General features: G+C 42.3%; 1 protein-coding gene across 4 annotated transcripts in view; it reads right to left on the bottom strand.

Moving 5' to 3' along the window:
• The window catches only part of LOC139268083 (fizzy-related protein homolog), a 69,936-nt gene that overhangs the window by 8,730 nt on the left and 42,956 nt on the right, over positions 1-18,250 (bottom strand). For 3 of the 4 annotated variants that reach the window (XM_070886095.1, XM_070886094.1, XM_070886096.1), the window contains 7 exons: positions 16,521-16,603; positions 13,962-14,145; positions 11,024-11,089; positions 9,389-9,491; positions 6,942-7,126; positions 5,858-6,091; positions 888-992 (listed from right to left, as the gene is read on the bottom strand). In XM_070886095.1, coding sequence (XP_070742196.1) covers positions 888-992; positions 5,858-6,091; positions 6,942-7,126; positions 9,389-9,491; positions 11,024-11,089; positions 13,962-14,145; positions 16,521-16,603 — 960 coding nt within the window. The remainder of the gene's footprint in view (positions 1-887; positions 993-5,857; positions 6,092-6,941; positions 7,127-9,388; positions 9,492-11,023; positions 11,090-13,961; positions 14,146-16,520; positions 16,604-18,250) is intronic. The other variant, XM_070886097.1, reaches the window with a different exon arrangement.

Raw genomic sequence — 18,250 nt, 5'->3', positions numbered from 1 at the left:
CAGGCCCCAGTAAAAACAAAAGGGTAAAGCTTATATGCATTAAAATGTTACCGTAATCTGAAAAGTCCAATGTGAAGCTGATTGATTTCTTTATTTATCTTTTTTTAAACTTGCACTAACCTTTTCATGGGCTAGGCGATGTACATGCAAGCTCACTGCCTACTATTGCACGATTAACTAGTGTGCAAATAACCTTCCGGTAGAACTGCAAGTAAACGAAGCGGAAATGTTCTGTGCCTGCCAAAGATGTTCGAGCTCCCACGTGATGTTTCCATTAATATTGGCCTATGCCCCGATGTGAATAGGGTTTACTGTCAAAATCTGATGATGTTTGGGTTCAAAAAGTGAGAACAAAGACCAGCTTGTCCTTGTACATACAGAATACAGGTGCACACACACACACACACACACACACACACACACACACCATTGGGAATAGAGGAAAAATGGGCAGACTGAAGTATGAAATCAACACTTTATCTTCCTCTTTTGCTGGCATCTCTATTCAGGAGCAGGTTAACATTATTCAGTCAGTCCGTGTGAAATGTTGAAGTCAATACCCAAAGATGCTTTAAGGTTTTTCAGTTGAAAATAACCTCTACCACCTTGGGCAAATAATGCTGGGTGAAGCATAGTTAGTCTTCAAGGTTTCTCAATACGTTCAAAATGGGAGGTTACAGGATTCAGTCACAGAATATTGCATTTGCTTAAGAAATTAAACAAAAATGAGAAGCATTTTCTGAGCTATTCAGTCTTGTGTTAATTAATGTATCATATAAACATTGAAATTAAAAATGTATTCTTTGCAAAGTACAAAACGGTTACTAAAGAATTGTGTCTGTTGCAGGAAACTCTCATGCAACCACTCACAGCAACAAATCTCTTACCAGGTAGAGCACTCTATAGGAATGCCCTGTCAATTTGGCAACCTGTGTTAAGGATGGGTATTTCCACACTAAAATCTGATTCTGGGAATAGCCGTGTGTACTAACCTGGAAAGCAAAGCAAAAAAAGTGTCACAACAAAACACACACCTTAATGAATCAGATATGGCCTTGCTTCATCACATGAAACTGAACTGGTTCAAGTCCAGAACTTGGCCCAATATCTTGAAGCCTTTATTGGTAAGTAACACACATTGTTGTCATCTAACACATTTCAGTCGCAAGCTCCCACAGTAAGATCATGCACCTCAGCTCCAATATTCTATCCGAGATCAGCACCCACCCCTCTCCCCTCGTTTTATTTCCCCATGAATACCAGTGAACAATAAACTTTCCTAACCAATAATACTGCTGGAAAGTGGACACTGCATTTCCAGTATTCTGCCTTTAATGGGAGCTACGCACAAAAAAAAGCATAAAAAAAATTAGTATCTTTTTGCAAGGGTACTTGAGGTATCTTCTGAAGTATTGGAGAAGTCCAAATCTGGGGCTGTTATTTTTGTCTGATTACAGTCTGCAACTAAATTGGGGACAAGGTAAACTAGGATTCAGTACAGTTTGCTGCAGGACTACTTTTAATCTTCACTATATGGCACAATTGCACACACTCCTTCAGCTAGTGTCTCAGCCTCTCTATTGGAGTTATATCCCGGACTGGGCAGGTGTTTCCAGTAATGTTGACCTGTTACTGCTTTGAAGAATTTTCTAAACTGCACTGTCCCTTACACTACAAGAGAAAAATCCTTGTTGATATGTCCATCAATAAAATGAAGATCAACAAGTAACCCCAAAATACAAGGAACTGGTTCTGCCACTTCACGGTTAGACAAACACTAATCCATCATAAACCAGACTCCGCGCCTACCCTTCCCTTCAACCACTGTCTGTCCCACCTGTGACAGAGACGGTGGTTTTCGTATTGGACTGTACAGCCACCCAAGAACTCATGCTAAGAGTGGAAACAAGTCTTCCTCGATTCCGCGGGACTGCCTATGATTCACTCAGAGAATTACTTTGAGCACAAGATATTTCACCAAAAGTCTACAATCTGCCAGACTGATTTTTGTCAGAATTTTATGCCTCGTCTTTAGCCATGATGAGACTTTCTTGTGATAGATCAGTACATTGAATGTCAGCCTTCATTTTACCATCCAGCCAGTTTAATATAAAGCCAAATTTTATTTAATGAAAATTGTAACATGAACATTCAAGAATATTTTCGGCAACTGCTTAGTAAATCTGGGTGCCAGAGCGTATTATTCTTTTTTACTGTATGATACATCGACCATTCAAGAATTAAAAAAAACTATTCCTGGCCAAACATTGCCTTCATGCAGTGCTGGATCAGAATGGGTTACTTCAGTTCAAGATAGGAATCTGTTACATGATAGACCGTCACCACCATTATTCAGAATTGAGCAGGTTTCTTTTCATCTGATTTCAAAAGGAACTCAAAGATTCGTAAGGCGAGATTTCATGAGTCTCACCTTCACTATAGAAGAACCTATGATTTTACAAGTTAACTAATTGGACCCGAAGTGTTAGTAAGGGCACAGTATTTTAGGCAAACTGTTCCATCATCGTCAAAGTATGGCTGAATTTATTATGCACAGCATGGAATAATGTAAACACAACTGGATTTGTCACTGCCCTGAGACACTGTGGCTCACTGTACAGCTTGATATTCAACACCATCGAGGCCTGAAACACCCATTAACTGACAAACACATATGGCCAGTAAACTGGGAATTGATACAAGTCAACTGCTCTTGTGCATCTCCCATCAGTTGGCACATTGAAAACCTTCTCTTCAGGCCTCAACCAGTCAGCCCGGGCTCGGTTGGGGGATTCTCAATGGCACTCAGAGAGGAAACCTTTTAAAATTAAATTTTAAAAAGGGAGTATTGGAGGTCAGTGTAAATGTGGCCATCACTATGATCTCATAGTTGAGTGCACGGAGTTGGTCAACCTTCCTATTTCAGCACTTTTTCCTTCCCAAATTCCAGGGGAAAAATTCCGGTTGAATCCCTCGAAAGCAAATTGTGTTTTTTTTCCCCCAATCAAAAATCAAAAAGAGTTTAAAAAAATATTCCTGGGATGTGGGTGTCATTGGCAAGGCCAGCATTTATTGCCCATATCCCAAATTGCCCTTGAGAAGATGGTGTTGAGCCACCTTTTTGAATTGCTGCAGTCCTCGTCATGAAGGTACTCCCACAATGCTGTTAGGGAGAGTTCCAGGATTTTGACCCAGCGACGATGAAGGAATGATGATATACCTCCAAGTCAGGATGGTGTGTAACTTGGAAATGATGGTGTTCCTATGCACCTTCTGCCCTTGTCCTCAATAAGTGGTAGGTTGGAAGTTTGGGAGGTGCTGCCGTAAAAGCCTTGCCGAGTTGCTGCAGTGCATCTTGTAGATGGTAAACACTGCAGCTATGGTGCGCCGGTGGTGGAGGGAGTGAATGTTTAAGGTGTCCCCATCAAGCATGCTGCTTTGTCCTGGGATGGTGTCAAGCTTTTTGAGTGTTGTTGGAGCTGCACTCAGTCAAGTGGAGAGTATTCCATCACATTCCTGACTTATGCCTTGTAGATGGTGGAAAGGTTTTGGGGAGTCAGGAGGTGAGACACTCGTTGCAGAATACCCAGCCTCTGAAATGCTCTTGTAGCCACAGTATTTAGGTGGCTGGTCCAGTTAAGTTTCTGGTCAATGGTAACCCCGCAAAATGTTGATGGTGGGGGATTCGGCAATGGTAATACCGTTGAATGTCATGGGGTAGTGGTTAGACTCTCTCTTGTTGGAGATAATCATTGCCTGGCATCAATGTTATTTGTCACTGATCAGCCCAAACCTGAATGTCATCCAGGTCTTGCTGCACACGGGCATGGACTACTTAATTAATTGAGGAGCTGCGAATGGAACTGAACACTACAAACATCAGCGAACATCCCCACTTCTGACCTTATAATGGAGGGAAGGTCATTGATGAAGCAGCCGAAGATGGTTGGGCCTGGAACACTGCCCTGAGGAACTCCTGCAGTGATATCCTGGGACTGAGATGATTGGCCTCCAACCAGCATAACCATCTTCCTTTGTGCTAGGTATGATTTTAGCTGGTGGAGACTTTTCCCCATTTGCAAATCAGTAGTCAGCAAAATAAATTTGGAAGGAATAAAATACTTGAAAACAAACAAACACTTAGACAGCCTTCACAAAAGTATAACATAATTTAAAAAGTACAATTAACCCAGTAAACGTCGCAAGGTGCTTGACAGAGGAGAAATGGATGCTGAGTGGTAGTGGTAGAAATGACCAAATGAATGGTTGAAAATATAGATTTGGGGAGGTTTTTTTTTTACAGGAAGGAAGAGAAACAACAAGGTGGAGGAGCCTGGAGAGGGTGTTTCATAGAGTAGGGGCAAGTTGCTCAAGGTTCTGCTACCAGCTGTGGAGTGTGGGTGCGGGGGCTGGTGGTGGAGGGGAGACGTACTGAGAAATAGTTGGAGGGGCTAAATGGCAAGGGCTGTGACATAAAGCTGGATGAGGTTGCAGAGATAGGGTGGGGTGAGGCCATGGGAGGGTTCGTAAACAAAGATGAGGATTTTGAATTCAGGCACAGGGAGCATCGGTGACGGGCAAGCACGCGCGGAACTTAGTGCAGGACAGGATGCAGGTAGCACTTCTGGAGTTTGTGTAGGGTGAAGCTCGGGAGGCTGGCGAGAAGGACTTTGGGGAAATAAAATACAAAAAGGAAGTTAATGTGCATCATTATCTGCATTCTCAGTGTCTCCTCCCTCATGGAACTTATTCATCTGCATGTATGCTACATAAATGATTGAAGGTGTACTCTATTTAGAGTAAATGGAGTGCTCCCAATGTCAGGGCAAGTGTTTGTGTGCACCATACCAGAACTGCAGCAGCTTGAAATGTTGCTGGGTTTAACCCGAAGCTTCAAATTCATTTGTTGGATTTAACGATCAGGTCTAATCCCAAAATCAAACAGTTTATGAATTGGGTCAGAAAGGATCAGCATGAAAAAATGCCCAGACTTCCATCTAGGAAATGTAATTAAGTTGGACTTGGATGTTACATCAGATCAACCAGGCAACTGGCAGGAAGCCTGACGGTGCTTATACAATAATGCAGCTGACAGAAGGTGCACTGCTCTCCCTTCCAACAGCTGCCCTCCAAGTGTAAACCTCCACAAATAGCCGTTGCTGTCCCCCTCCCCATCCCCCCACCTCCCGTTACAACCAGGTAAGTGCGGGGAGCCAGTCCCATGCTCACAAAATGACAATTTATTTTTACAAACTGCATAGTTCTGTAGTGCTGCTCCCATCAGATGGGCTCCCTTTGATTCAAAGAGCAGAGCCTCAACCAGTCTTTTGTTTAGCATTTTTTTTTTTTTTAAATGGGAAGGAGGGAAAAAGGGAGAAAAAAAAATGTTTTCTGTTAAAAATCCAAGTCTGTGATCCAAAGACAAACTGCAAAATGTCCTAAGCTCTGCCAATAATAGTTAGGGTGCTTGGATAAGGTTCATAATCATCAGATCTAAATCAGGTCTCCATTGTGCAGCTGCAAATGTAAAGGGCACACAGAGGCTGCCCTCCCCAGGCAAGAATTAAACATAAGTTAGTATAAAAGTGCCTCATGACTCCTAGGTTACAACCAAAGTCCAGAACAGTGTAACCAAATCTTTGTTTAAAAGATTCAAAAGTCCCTTCAGATAACAGTTAATCGGCAGTATGGTGAGCGAACTTTGCAAAAGGCAGCATGTCGATGGATTATCATTATCCTTTATCCAGCCTGCTTCAATCTGGGCAAGGGCAGCAAAGATACACATCCATTACTTGATTATTAACACACTGAAAAGGGAAGATTCCCTTTTTCACATGGTTTGGTGTTAACGGCTCACCAGTTCATTTGCATGCTTAGACCAGGCCAGATTGCAGACTTGCGAGCCTGTGTCGACACATTGCAGGGGCTGGCAAGTCAGCGTGTTCCAGAAACGAATGCAGCGATCGGCAGTGCCCCCTCCCGATGCCAGAAGTCCGTGCTGATGAGGGGACCAGGCAATGGCTTTTACTGCTGCTAAATGTTCTGTGTACTGCTGGACTGGGCTCAAACTGGAATTATTCCACACAAATAGCTGAAAGAAAAATAAAATACTGTAAAATGAGTGAAAAATTAATCATCATCATAGGCAGTCCCTTGAAATAGAGGAAGAAACATAGTTGGTGCTCCATCTAACACTTAACAAGCTCCCCGCTGGAGTGGAACTAAACTATAGAACCAGTGGGAACCTGTTCAACCTTCGTCGTTTCCAGGCTAGATCCAAGACAGTCCCATACTCTGTCGTCTAACTACAGTACACGGAAGATGCTTGCGTCTGCGCACATTCAGAGGTTGAAGTCCAAGCCATCGTCAACATCTTCACCGAGGCATACAAAAGCATGGGCTTTACACTAAACAGCCTTTGGTCACCTGAGGAAGAGTGTGTTCGAGGATCAGGCCCTCAAATCTAGCACCAAGCTTATGGTTTACAGGGCTGTAGTGATACCCGCCTTCCTGTATGGCTCAGAGACATGGACCATATACAGCAGACACCTCACATCGCTGGAGAAATATCACCAATGTCTCCACAAGAGTGAAAAATAAACAAACATTCACTAATGATTGTGACCTCACAAAGGCTTCTTTATGACATCATAAAGCAGTTTGAACAAGTTCCAAAAGGAATTCAAAAAATCCCTGGAAGCAATTCCACCCCTCCCCCCAAACTTCTGTACATGTCTAACCGCTAAATCAAAAGTGATAGTGGCGGAAGTGTAGGCAAATAGGCTATTTCAGATTTCCAGTATTTGCAATGTATTTTGTTTTATTCCTGGGTGTACGAGTGTGCAAATTCTTGCTGCACCTGCCACGTGTTCAATTTAAAAGCGATTGGGGCTTGAACTACAGCGCACATTTTGGACATGCCCGGAACAGGTGTCAGGTACCTTGTTATCATTGCCCCCAGAAGCTAGGTGCTGGTGATCAGGCGACCACTTTAAACCACAAACTTCCTGCCGGTGGCCCTGCAATCTCCGCTCCATCTGAAGGGGGGGTGTTCGCACGTCCCTCTGTAGAATGAGACGATCCCGACTTCCTGACGAGAGTTGATCAGCATTCCAGGCCAAAGCCCCTGTACACCCAGCAACACAGTAACAGTACATTTAAAAACTTCGCTTTTATATTGGTGACTACTTCAGTCCCTTTACACTATTCTTTCATAACTGTTATGAAATATTTAAGCAACACTCGCTTTATCTATATAAAAGTTATATTACTATTCACCTCAAAGTCACCACCTTATAACTAGCAATGTAACATCTAAACCTCTGAAGTTTGTGGCAGGCAGGTTTAGCGAAGGTCAAAATATGTCAACACAGCAGTACGCCTGGGTAACATTGGTGGTAAATCTTTTAAAATTCCTGTTTACATTACATTGTATTCCTGAAACAAACGTAAATTTACATTTATCGATGATAACATTGTGTGAACACACTTTCTACTTTAACCACTGTTACTAACCCTGTGCTCTTGAAAACAAAGTTTCAGTGGGACACAATGGGTAGAACAATAATCAAAGTTCAACTGAGCAAACAATCCTGTTCCACCTAGATAATCCAAATTTTGTAGGATTCTGCCATAAAATTCCTGAATATGCATAACTGGAAAATACAATTTTTGGTCCATTTGGCTGCACTAACATTTAATAGCCCGGATTTTGCAGTGGTAATGACACATAGCGGGTCAGAGTTCACCGTCATTATCCCTCTGAAACTGATGGTAACTTCAGGATTTAGCACACACGCAGATAACACAGAAATCCTGAAGTTGCGGTCAGTTATTCCCTGCTCCACCACAGGCTGCGCTGTGGAACTCCCCAAAGCCGGCAATCAGTGAAATCACTTGAACTGACGAAAACTACTACTTTTACAATCGAATATCTGCTGGATAACCGTTCTGGCCCTGAAAAACTAATTTTATATTTGTGAAATGTCAAATTTTTCCTGTAATATGATTAAGAATTACAAGTTTTTAATATAATTTAAAAGTTTATGGTATTTCAGTTTCCACCTTAATCCTATGTGTACATCCCAATCTTTATTTCGCTCTTTGTAAAATGCATTAAAAGTAAATTACAATCTGTACATTTTACATCCTGGTTTGCTGACTGAGAATTCCAGTATGTGATCGGCTGTTTAGCCAGCTTGATGACATCACTTTTGCTGGATGCTGGGGATTTGCTTGATTTGGCCCCAGATTCAAACTAAGGTTAGGAGAACTGAAATTGACGCCACAGATCGCTAGATCTTTGTGGGCCGCTTTATCAGAGGTCGGCAGTGAGTGCCGTTCCTTCGCTGCTGACTGCAAATTCCAGGCCATTATCTTTTGTCCTCGATAATTCAGTTATGCCAAAATAAAAAAGTCGATACAACCAAAGCAGCAAGCAGTTCATTTCAGGCAGCATAGTCCTAGATCCTCCCTGTGTTAGGCACAGAATGCCCCACATGACGAAAGTTGGGGAAGGGAATGCAAATGTCTGAACCTGTACATTGTCTTTGCATATTTCCTCAGAGCCATCTAAATACTCCTAACTATTCTGACAGTACAAATAAGGAACTGGAATATACATGGACTGAACTATACTTTGAGATTCAGTAGGACCATCCTTTATTATTTAATAGGACCAGTAAAACTCACTTAAGCATCCTGAACTTTCAGAAAATGGTGCAAAATAAGCAGTTTTTACAATACGCTGCTAACCATCCTACGCTAGTGTGTTGCCTGCACTGACAGTTTGAGATTTATGCCCAATTGTTTTAGGAACATAGGAACAGGAGTAGGTCATTCAGCCCCTTGTGCCTGTTCCGCAATTCAACTAAATCATGGCTGATCTGTATATTAACCTCATCTACCCATCTTGGTTCTGTAACCCTTAATACTCTTACCCAACAAAAATCTATCAATCTCAGTTCTGAAATATTCAATTGATACCCCCCTCCCCTCCCCCAGCCTCAACAGCTTTTTGGGTGAAAGATCCAGATTTGCATTACCCCTTGTGTGAAGAAAAGCTTTGTGACATCACCCCTGAATGGCCTAATTCTAATTTAACCTCTCGTAAAACTGCATGGCTGAATTAGATGACATGCACCAACATCTCATAAAATCCATTCATAGATGTCTTCAAATCACACACCTTCAAAACAAGTTATAAAACTTAAAAAGTGGTTTCCACTTTGTGATGAATTTACCATCAGATTATAACTATTCTCATAGTTCCAGGCTTTCTTTAAAAAAAGATATATTTTTTTTTTAAAAAAAGCTCCTCTTTAAATCCCAACTGAAATTCAATTCTGAAACATAAATTACTTAATGTTGTTTTTTTTTTAGTACTTACCAACTCTAGCGGAATGTCCATCGAGAGAGGTCAGCTTCTTCCCAGCCGCCGCATCCCAGATCTGCACATATCCCTTGTGGGTGCCCACGGCAACAAAATTCCCCTGCACACATTAAAAGAATGCTTACATTAAGTTATTGAGGCTGTGACCTTGGAACCTCCTGCAGGTGAGACAACAGTGGATAGTTGAGGACCTGCTCCCATGCTTCATTCGCCCACGTGAGAAGCTCAAAACAGCAGCCAGGGATAAAACCTGCTTCAGAATTTCCCCTCTGTCCTAGCCTCCAATCAGTGCCTCCCCACAGTAATCAGGAATTCAGCCACATGAGAGGAAGGGAGGAAGAAAAGGAAGTAAGTTTGCACCCCTCCATTCCACAGAACCCCACTGCCCTACTGCCCCAGCCACAATTGCTGTAGATGAAGATAGTCGCAGATCAGAAATGTCTATATCACTTGGATGTCATACCCAAGGTATCCCTCTCAGACAACTTGAATACAAGGGAGAATAACAGTAATTCCACTAATTACAGCAGGCAGGGCAGGTACTGATAGTGAATTTTTCCATGAAAACATTAATCATCTTTCTCTTTCTTATGCTGACTGATAACAACAACCTGCTTTTTTATCGTGCCTTTAATGCAGTAAAATGTTCCAAGGCACTTCACAGAAGCATGAACAAAATTTGACACTGAGCCACATAAGGGGATATTAGGGAAGACAACAAAGAAATAGGTTTTAAGGAGCATCTTAAAGGACCGTCTTAAAGAAAGAATAAGAGGCAGAAAGGCGGAGAGATTTAGGGAGGGAATTCCAGAGCTTAGGCCAGAACTGGAGGAGTGACGAGATCTCGGGGGAGTTGTAAGACTGGAGGGGCGAGGCTATGAAGGGATTTGAAAGCAGGGATGTGAATTTTAAAATGGAGATGTTGCTTAACCGGGAGCATAGTGGTGATAGGTGAATGGGGCTTGGTGCAAGTTAGGATGTGGGCAGCTGAGTTTTGGATGAGCTTAAGTTTTTTGGAGAGCGGAAGTTGGGAGATGGGCCAGGAGTGCATTGGAATAGAAAAGTCTAGAAGTAACAAAGGCATGGATGAGGGTTTCAGCAGCAGATGAATTGAGGCAGGGATGGAGTCGGCTAATGTTGCGGAGATGGAAATAGGCAGTCTTCGTGATGGCACGGATATGTGGTCTGTTGTACCTTGCCACCATTTTCTATTTTTAAGATTTCAAGTTCCTAGAATTTGTGGTTTTGCTTTTTTTCTTTTAAAACTGAACTCTTGCACAGTAAGCTCCATTCAAATGAATGCCAGATTATTTAAACTGAAAATCTCAAACCATTTTTATCTATTCACTCACTTGGCTTACCCAGAGTCAGCAGTTAAAATGATTCAGTTAACAATTAACGTTTTGCACAGATTGTAGATTACCCATGTTACACCCAAGCTAAATGTGAACAATATTGAATTTAATAATATTCACAGAGATTAATAGCATTAATAACAGCATACATTTGAGAAAATAAATTAACATTTGAAAGTAACTGTACAAAATCTTATTAATTTCACTGATTTTTGATCAGTGAGCAAAATAGGAATTAAATGCATCAGATAATGACCATGCGCCCGATTACACTCACCCTCTCGTTCCAACAAACAGATGTAACAGAGTCGCCATCTATGGAGAGGTCACATAGTCTCGTTACCTAAGAAACAAAAACACAAAACACTGCAAAATAGGTTTCCATTTTACTTAGAGAAGGTCCTGCCTCTCAATAAATCAACACTCCCCCCCCCCCAATTTAATGCTGAGAGAAATGGTGATCTCACACATAGTTGAAACATAAAATCAAAATACGCCAGGATACAGCGGCAAATGAAGGGATACTGACTTCTAAGGACGAGGAATATTTGGTGTTCCTCTCACCCAGGTGTCTTTGCAGACTAATTGTCCCAAATGACCAGATTCCTTTCTTAGATGGAAGCCCATCCGATTCACTATAATGAAGGATGTATTCAGACTGAATGCAAGGTTCCTTCACAAGGCTTCCATCATGCCACAAGTACAACTGCAGTTCAGTGTTTCACCAGCATTTTATATTTAGAAATAATTAAAATGGCAATATGTTTATAAAACAACGTTTAATAATGAAATTGGGCAAGTTAGGATCTAGGTCTCCGTGCAGTCATTGGAAGTGCTTTCAAAGTAAGGAGTAACAGTTCAAAAGAAACTAAGTCATGGGGCTTAGAAGTAGATCCAAAGATTGAGCCAAAAGGAAGTGATTGAAACAGATCTTTGAAAGAAACTGTATAGCCAGTGCTAAATTTGTGTTATTTCCGGCCTTATTAAAAGATAGTTGGATCACCTCAAAGAAAAAACAGATAGGAACGAGCAAAGGCTGTTCAACTTATGTTCCCAAGTTCCTGCTGTAACGCGAGCCAATAAATTCGGAATATCAAACTTCAAAAAGAGAGACGACATAATTTACTTTATTCCTCCTTCCCGCAATTTCTCTCAGACTGCCCAGTTAAGATTGGGACCTCAATGAATGGGGAAAGCAAGGAAAAGTTGGAACATTACCCATCATCATCATAGGCAGTCCCTCGGAATCAAGGAAGACTTGCTTCCGCTCCTGAAGTGAGTTCTTTGGTGGCTGAACAGTCCAATACGACAGCCACAGATTGTGTCATAGGTGGGACAAATAGTCGTTGAGGGAAGGGGGTGGGTGGGACTGGTTTTCCGCACGCTCTTTCCGCTGCCTGCGCTTGATTTCTGCATGCTCTCGGCGTTGAGACTCGAGGTGCTCAGCGCCCTCTCAGATGCACTTCCTCCACTTAGGGCGGTCTTGGGCCAAGGACTCCCAGGTGTCAGTGGGGATGTCGCACTTGATCAGGGAGGCTTTGAGGGTGTCCTTGCAGCGTTTACGCTGCCCACCTTTGGCTCGTTTGCCGTGAGGGAGCTCTGAGTAGAGCGCTTGCTTTGGGAGTCTCGTGTCTGGCATGCGGACTATGTGGCCTGCCCAGCGGAGCTGATAAGAGTGTGGTCACTGCTTCAATGCTGGGGATGTTAGCCTGAATGAGGATGCTGATGTTGGTGCGCCTGTCCTCCCAGGAGATTTGTAGGATCTTGCGGAGACATCGTTGGTGATATTTCTCCAGCAACTTGAGGTGTCTACTGTACACAGTCCATGTCTCTGAGCCATACAGGAGGGCAGGTATTACTACAGCCCTGTAGACCATGAACTTGGTGGCAGTTTTGAGGGCCTCGTCTTCAAACACTCTTCCTCAGCGGCCGAAGGCTGCACTGGCGGCAGTGTTGGATCTCGTCGTCGATGCCTGCTCTTGTTGATAGGAGGCTATAGGAAGTGGTCCACGGTGTCCAGGGCCGCACCGTGGATGTTGGACATGGGGGGCAGTGCTGTGCAGTGAATACAGGCTGGTGGAGGACCTTTGTTTGAACATTACCACTTCATGGTACAACATGCTGACATACCAACAATATAGACCCACGAAGATTTTTTTTTGCATGAAGAGGCAAAATTCACTTTAAATCCTACATACTTGTAGAACATGAGTACAGGGTTTATCCATCCACATTTCCTCCCCCCCTTTCATGAACACAGAAACTGTTGCTAGGGTGTGGTTTCATAGGCACTGGTTGCCTCCCAATATCTTTTATGTGGCCATTCCTTACATGCAAGTCTAACCAATGAGTATTGGCAGGCTCAATCCTGTCCTCATCCAATGTTGACAAATACACATGATCGAGCAGGGATCAAGGCTTATTTTTCCCTCCCAATGCCATCTCCCAACAGCCCCAACTGAGATATGCTTACACAGCGCAGACGAGAGTCTGAACCTTGGAACTACTGTGGCTCAGTATCGCATCATTTGTTCACTTAACTAAGGAGGCTAATACATTTTAAAAATAGATAATGCTGCCCCAACCCCTTGCAAAAACAAAAATCAAGCCATCTGTGCTGGCCTAGATAGCCAATGCAACCCTGCATCCTCTGCAGCTGAATGAGTGTAGCTTCCAGAGAGGGCTGGGAGGGATTCCAGCTGAAATTCTCAGCCAGAGTGCGATATATGCATTATACATGAGGACAATGGTGGGTGGGGGGCGGGGAAGAAAATACATTTAAGAAAATAAATAAAAATTCAAATAGATTTATATTATGAAGTTGTAGTTAGTGTTCTGACAAAGAGCAAAAGGTACACAGATTCTACAGTCATACAAATCAAATGCTTGGAGCTGACGTCACAAGTCCGGCCTCACCACAAAACTATGCGTACTTAGACACACTGCGGCAGAGAAGAGCATCACATATGCAACAATCATTGCAAAATATAAACCAACAATCTTTCACCCATTACGTTCACTGCCCTTAGTATTTAAAAAAAAGTGACATCTTGTATAGCAGGACATGCTTTATTCGGTGATAAGGAACCGAATACATTGGATAGCAGAACAAAAACTGGGCCTCAAGTGAAAAGGAAAAAATCAACATATTAAATGTGCAACAGAAAATGTAGCCGTCTTTGTTGGGGTTATCTTGCTATCCAGCTACACCTTACCTGACTGGTACATGCACTCCACAAGTAAACACACGCACCGAGACCAACACTTAGAACATTTGCTGCTGACCAATCCACTAGATTGAGGTAAAAATCATCCTGCAATTCCGGAGCATCCAGAACCTTAAACGGAATCTTTGAAATCTTTCTTGTTGGTTTCCGTGGCGACCGCAACAACTTTTGACTGTTCAAATAGGAAGAAAGCAGACAGTTGGATCTATAGTTAGTTGAGGAGGTATAGTGTGCTAACTCTATACAATGCGGGCGTGACAAATATGGACATTCTGCCTTGGCTGCCTTTAAATCAGGCACAAAACATGAGATTTTAAACAGCCAGCTCTGCCTCAACCCATTTTGTAAAATGTTGCAAAGTTTGTTGCCATAGTCTCCTTAGTAACAAGGCTAAGGGAAAGTCCAACGCACTATTTCAATTATATATACACTGATTACAGGATTGCATTATTTGGGAATGGACAACATGTTATTTTTGAGTGAGCAACAAGTGTCATAAAAAGGAGCAAACAGACAGTAGTTCTCCAAGAGTAGCTGGATCAAGCCCGTTGCCTTTAACTCTCGCTTTTCCTTCAAATGGCTCCACAAATCAAAATGGCAGGTTCTTACTTTTGGCCACTACCCCTAATCCTTCTCCTTTCACTTCTGGACTCGAGTTACTTGAAGTGCTTCGAGGCATTGTAGAATCATAGATGTTTATAGCTCAGAAGACGACCAACTGCTTCTGGCGCCTATACTGGCTCATTGCTAGAGCTATCTAAAACCCATAGCCCTATATCATACAGGAAGGGGGTGGGAGGAAGTGCAAGGACTCAATTCCATTCTCCCACTTTCTCCATCTCCGTCGCATCTGCTCGGACGATGCCACATTTCATACCAGTGCTTCAGATATGTCTTTCTTTTTCCCCCAACCAAGGATTCCCCTTCACCGTGGTTGACAGGGCCCTCGACTGTGTCTGTCCTATTTCCCATACTTCTGATCTCACCCTTCCCCTCCCTAATGATAGGCTATGATAGGGTTCCTCTTGTCCTCACCTTTCACCCACCAGCCTTCACATTCATTGGATCATCCTCTGCCATTTCCGCCCCCAACAAACACTTCTTCCCCTCCAATCCCCTTTCAGCATTCCGAAGGGACCGCTCCCTGTGTCCACTCCTCAAACACCCCCAACACCCCCTCCCCTTCCCATGCAAGCACAGGAGATGCAACACCTGCCCTTCCCACTGTCCAGGGTCTCAAACACTCCTTCCAGGTGAAACAGCAATTTACTTGTACTTCTTTCAATTTAGTAAACTGTATTCACTGCTCACGATGCAGTCTCCTCTACATTGGGGAGACTAAACGCTGATTGGGTGACTGCTTTGCAGAACTGTTCAGTCCATAAGCGTGACCCCAAGTTTCCGGTCGCCTGTCACTTTAATTCTCTGCTCCACTCCCACTCTCACCTCTCTGTCCTTGGTCTCTTACACTGTTCCAATGAAACTCAACGCAAGCTCGAGGAACAGCACCTCATCTTTTGATTAGGCACTTTACAGCCTTCTGGACTCAACATCGAGTTCAACAATTTCAGACCATAACCTCTGCCCATATTTTTTTTTTTAAAAAACATGGCAGCTGATGATGATTCTGCCATTCCTATTTACACCTATTCTAGACTCTTTTTTTTTTTACTTGCCCCATTACAATCTCCTTTTGCTTTGTACTATCATACCTTGTGCCATTTAATCTCTCCTGCCTACCACCCTATCACAGACCTACCCTTTTGTGCTTTCCTCCCCTCTCCCTGCCCCTATACTTGCTTAAAATGTTACATCTCTAATTTTTTCCAGTTCTGATGAAAGGTCATTGAACAGGAACGTTAAACTGTGTTTCTCACTCCACAGATGCTGCCTGACCTGCTGAGTATTTCCAGCATTTACTGTTTCATTTCAGATTTCCAGCATCTGCAGTATTTTGCTTTTGCACTATATCTTATTCTGTTTTAAAAGTTTTTCCCAGTTTTCCCTTGAGATTTATTACTTTAGTGTTATACAAGTGAAAATGCAAAAAAAATCCATTTTAGCACCAGAATCCTTCACCTTATAATCATTAAACACAATGATGTTATTCATGCTGTAGTTCAGAGGGAGCTCTTGGACAAAAATTAACTCAAGTTGTCCAAATAAGCCCTGTGCTCATCTGAAAAAGATTTATCTTCTGCCATTAGTCATAAATGTTTGTTATAATGTTTCATGCTGGAAGCAACAGAAATGAGCTAAAAAATTAGATTCTCAGCAATTCAATGAAGAATTTCATTTTTCACCATTAAAGTGAACTTTGAGAGAAAAGAAGATCCACCAATAAATATAAATACATTTTTTTTTTAAAAAGCAGTCGAAGCTTCACACTAGTGGGAACTTGGAAGTAAAGAGCAGAGGCCAGTTGAGTGAGCACACATACTACTCCTTCCAAAAGTTAATCTATAACTTCTATACCGTTTTCTTTAAAAAAAAGATTATTGTACAAAGAGTCAATAATGGCCCTTAACCTGGCGAGTCACAAATTACCTTTTATTGCTGACGGGAGACAATGAATATGGAGAAATCTCATTCCCACTTTCAGTAGTAGACCTCTTTGTGCTCAAGGCATACTGCAAACAAGACAACACACAGGCTAGATTAAAACATGGAATTAAAGCTGCATTCTGCCACAATCAACAGCACCCAGCAAAGAGAAGTAAAGCACCACAGAACGAGATAGGCATATTACAATGGAATGTTTGCTCAATTTAGTCCAGCTGTTTTTAGTATTGTGCTATGTTCATGAAGAACCTATGTTAATTGGCCATCAATATGAAATGAACAATATTTGACCACTTTGTCTTTGGTCACACTAATCTTTAGCAGCCTGATGCAAATCAAGTTATTCAAAAAAAAAAGAAAGATTCATTACTTGTACCCAGTGTGTCCATCTTTCAGCTCAAGTAAACAGAAACCTCTTGAAAGCGTTTCAAATCTAAAACACCGAGAAATACAAGAACACAAGAATGTGTATAACACAGCCCAGCAAGCCTACTACTTTTACCAACCCATGTACCCGTCTCCCTTTCACACAATCAAGGCAATCACAGAATTGTATGGCACAGGAGGGAGGATGCCATTTGACCCATCATGTCTGTGGTAGCTGTAAAAGAGCTATCCAGCCTAATCCACTTTCCAGCTCTTGGTCCCTAACATTGTAGGTTACAGCACTTCAGGTGCATATCCAAGTACTTTTAAAATGTGATGAGAGTTTCTGCCTCTACCACCCTTTCAGACCCCCACCACACTCAGTGAAAAAAGTTCTCAACTCCCCCCTAATCATTCTACCAATTACTTTAAATCTATGCCCCCTTGGTTATTGACTTCTTTGCTAAGGGAAATAGGTCCTTCCTATCCATTCTATCTAAGCCTCTCATAATTTTATACACCTCAATCAAGTCTCCACTCGGCCTCCTCTGTTCCAAAGAAAACAATCCCAGTCTACCAAATCAATTCAGAAATGAAATAACCATAGGAGAAAAAAAAATCAAATAAAGAGAAAGATTTATGTAGGACCTCATGACATCACAAAAACATCCCAAGGCCACTGACATACAATGAACTACTTTGAAGTGCAATCAGTATTATGTTGGCAAATGAGACAGACATTTGTGCAAAGCAAATGAGATGAACGACCAGTTAATCTATTTTTGATGTCATTGATTGAGGGAAGAATGTTTCCCAGGGTACTGGGAAAAGTCCTGCCTCTTCTTCAGAGTGTCAGGGATCCTTAGCATCCACCTGAACTTCTGGAACATCTCATCTGAAGGAGGCAACCTTTGGCAATGCGGCACTTCCTCAGTACTGCATTAACATGCCAGCCTAGGTGGGGCTCGAATCCACAACCATCTGTCTCAGAAACAAAGGAAGAAGAAACATGCAGCAGAATGTAATTATTTGTAGGGGCTTCATATAACGTTATTGTAACTGAAGGGCTCCCAAATAGAAGAAAGCTTTAGAATAACTCTTTAGCTGCTTGAAAGCTAAACTTGTCACTTTCTTCTCAGAATACATCCTATATGCAACAGAACTGGTGGGGGAGGGGACAGAGAACTGAATTACATGGCGACTCCCGACAGCCCTCCTAACTCTACTCTCATTTTACTACCATTAAGTTAGTGATACAATTTGGGAAAGCATTTTCCAATTTTGCACAGTACAATCTGGATGTCGATAGACAAAGGAGCTAATTCAGCCAGTCCATTAAACACATTGCA

Source organism: Pristiophorus japonicus, chromosome 8, assembly GCF_044704955.1.
Source record: "Pristiophorus japonicus isolate sPriJap1 chromosome 8, sPriJap1.hap1, whole genome shotgun sequence".
NCBI classification, from domain to species: domain Eukaryota; kingdom Metazoa; phylum Chordata; class Chondrichthyes; family Pristiophoridae; genus Pristiophorus; species Pristiophorus japonicus.
Note: the sequence above shows the minus strand (reverse complement) of the source record. Positions and strands in the feature narration are given on the sequence as shown.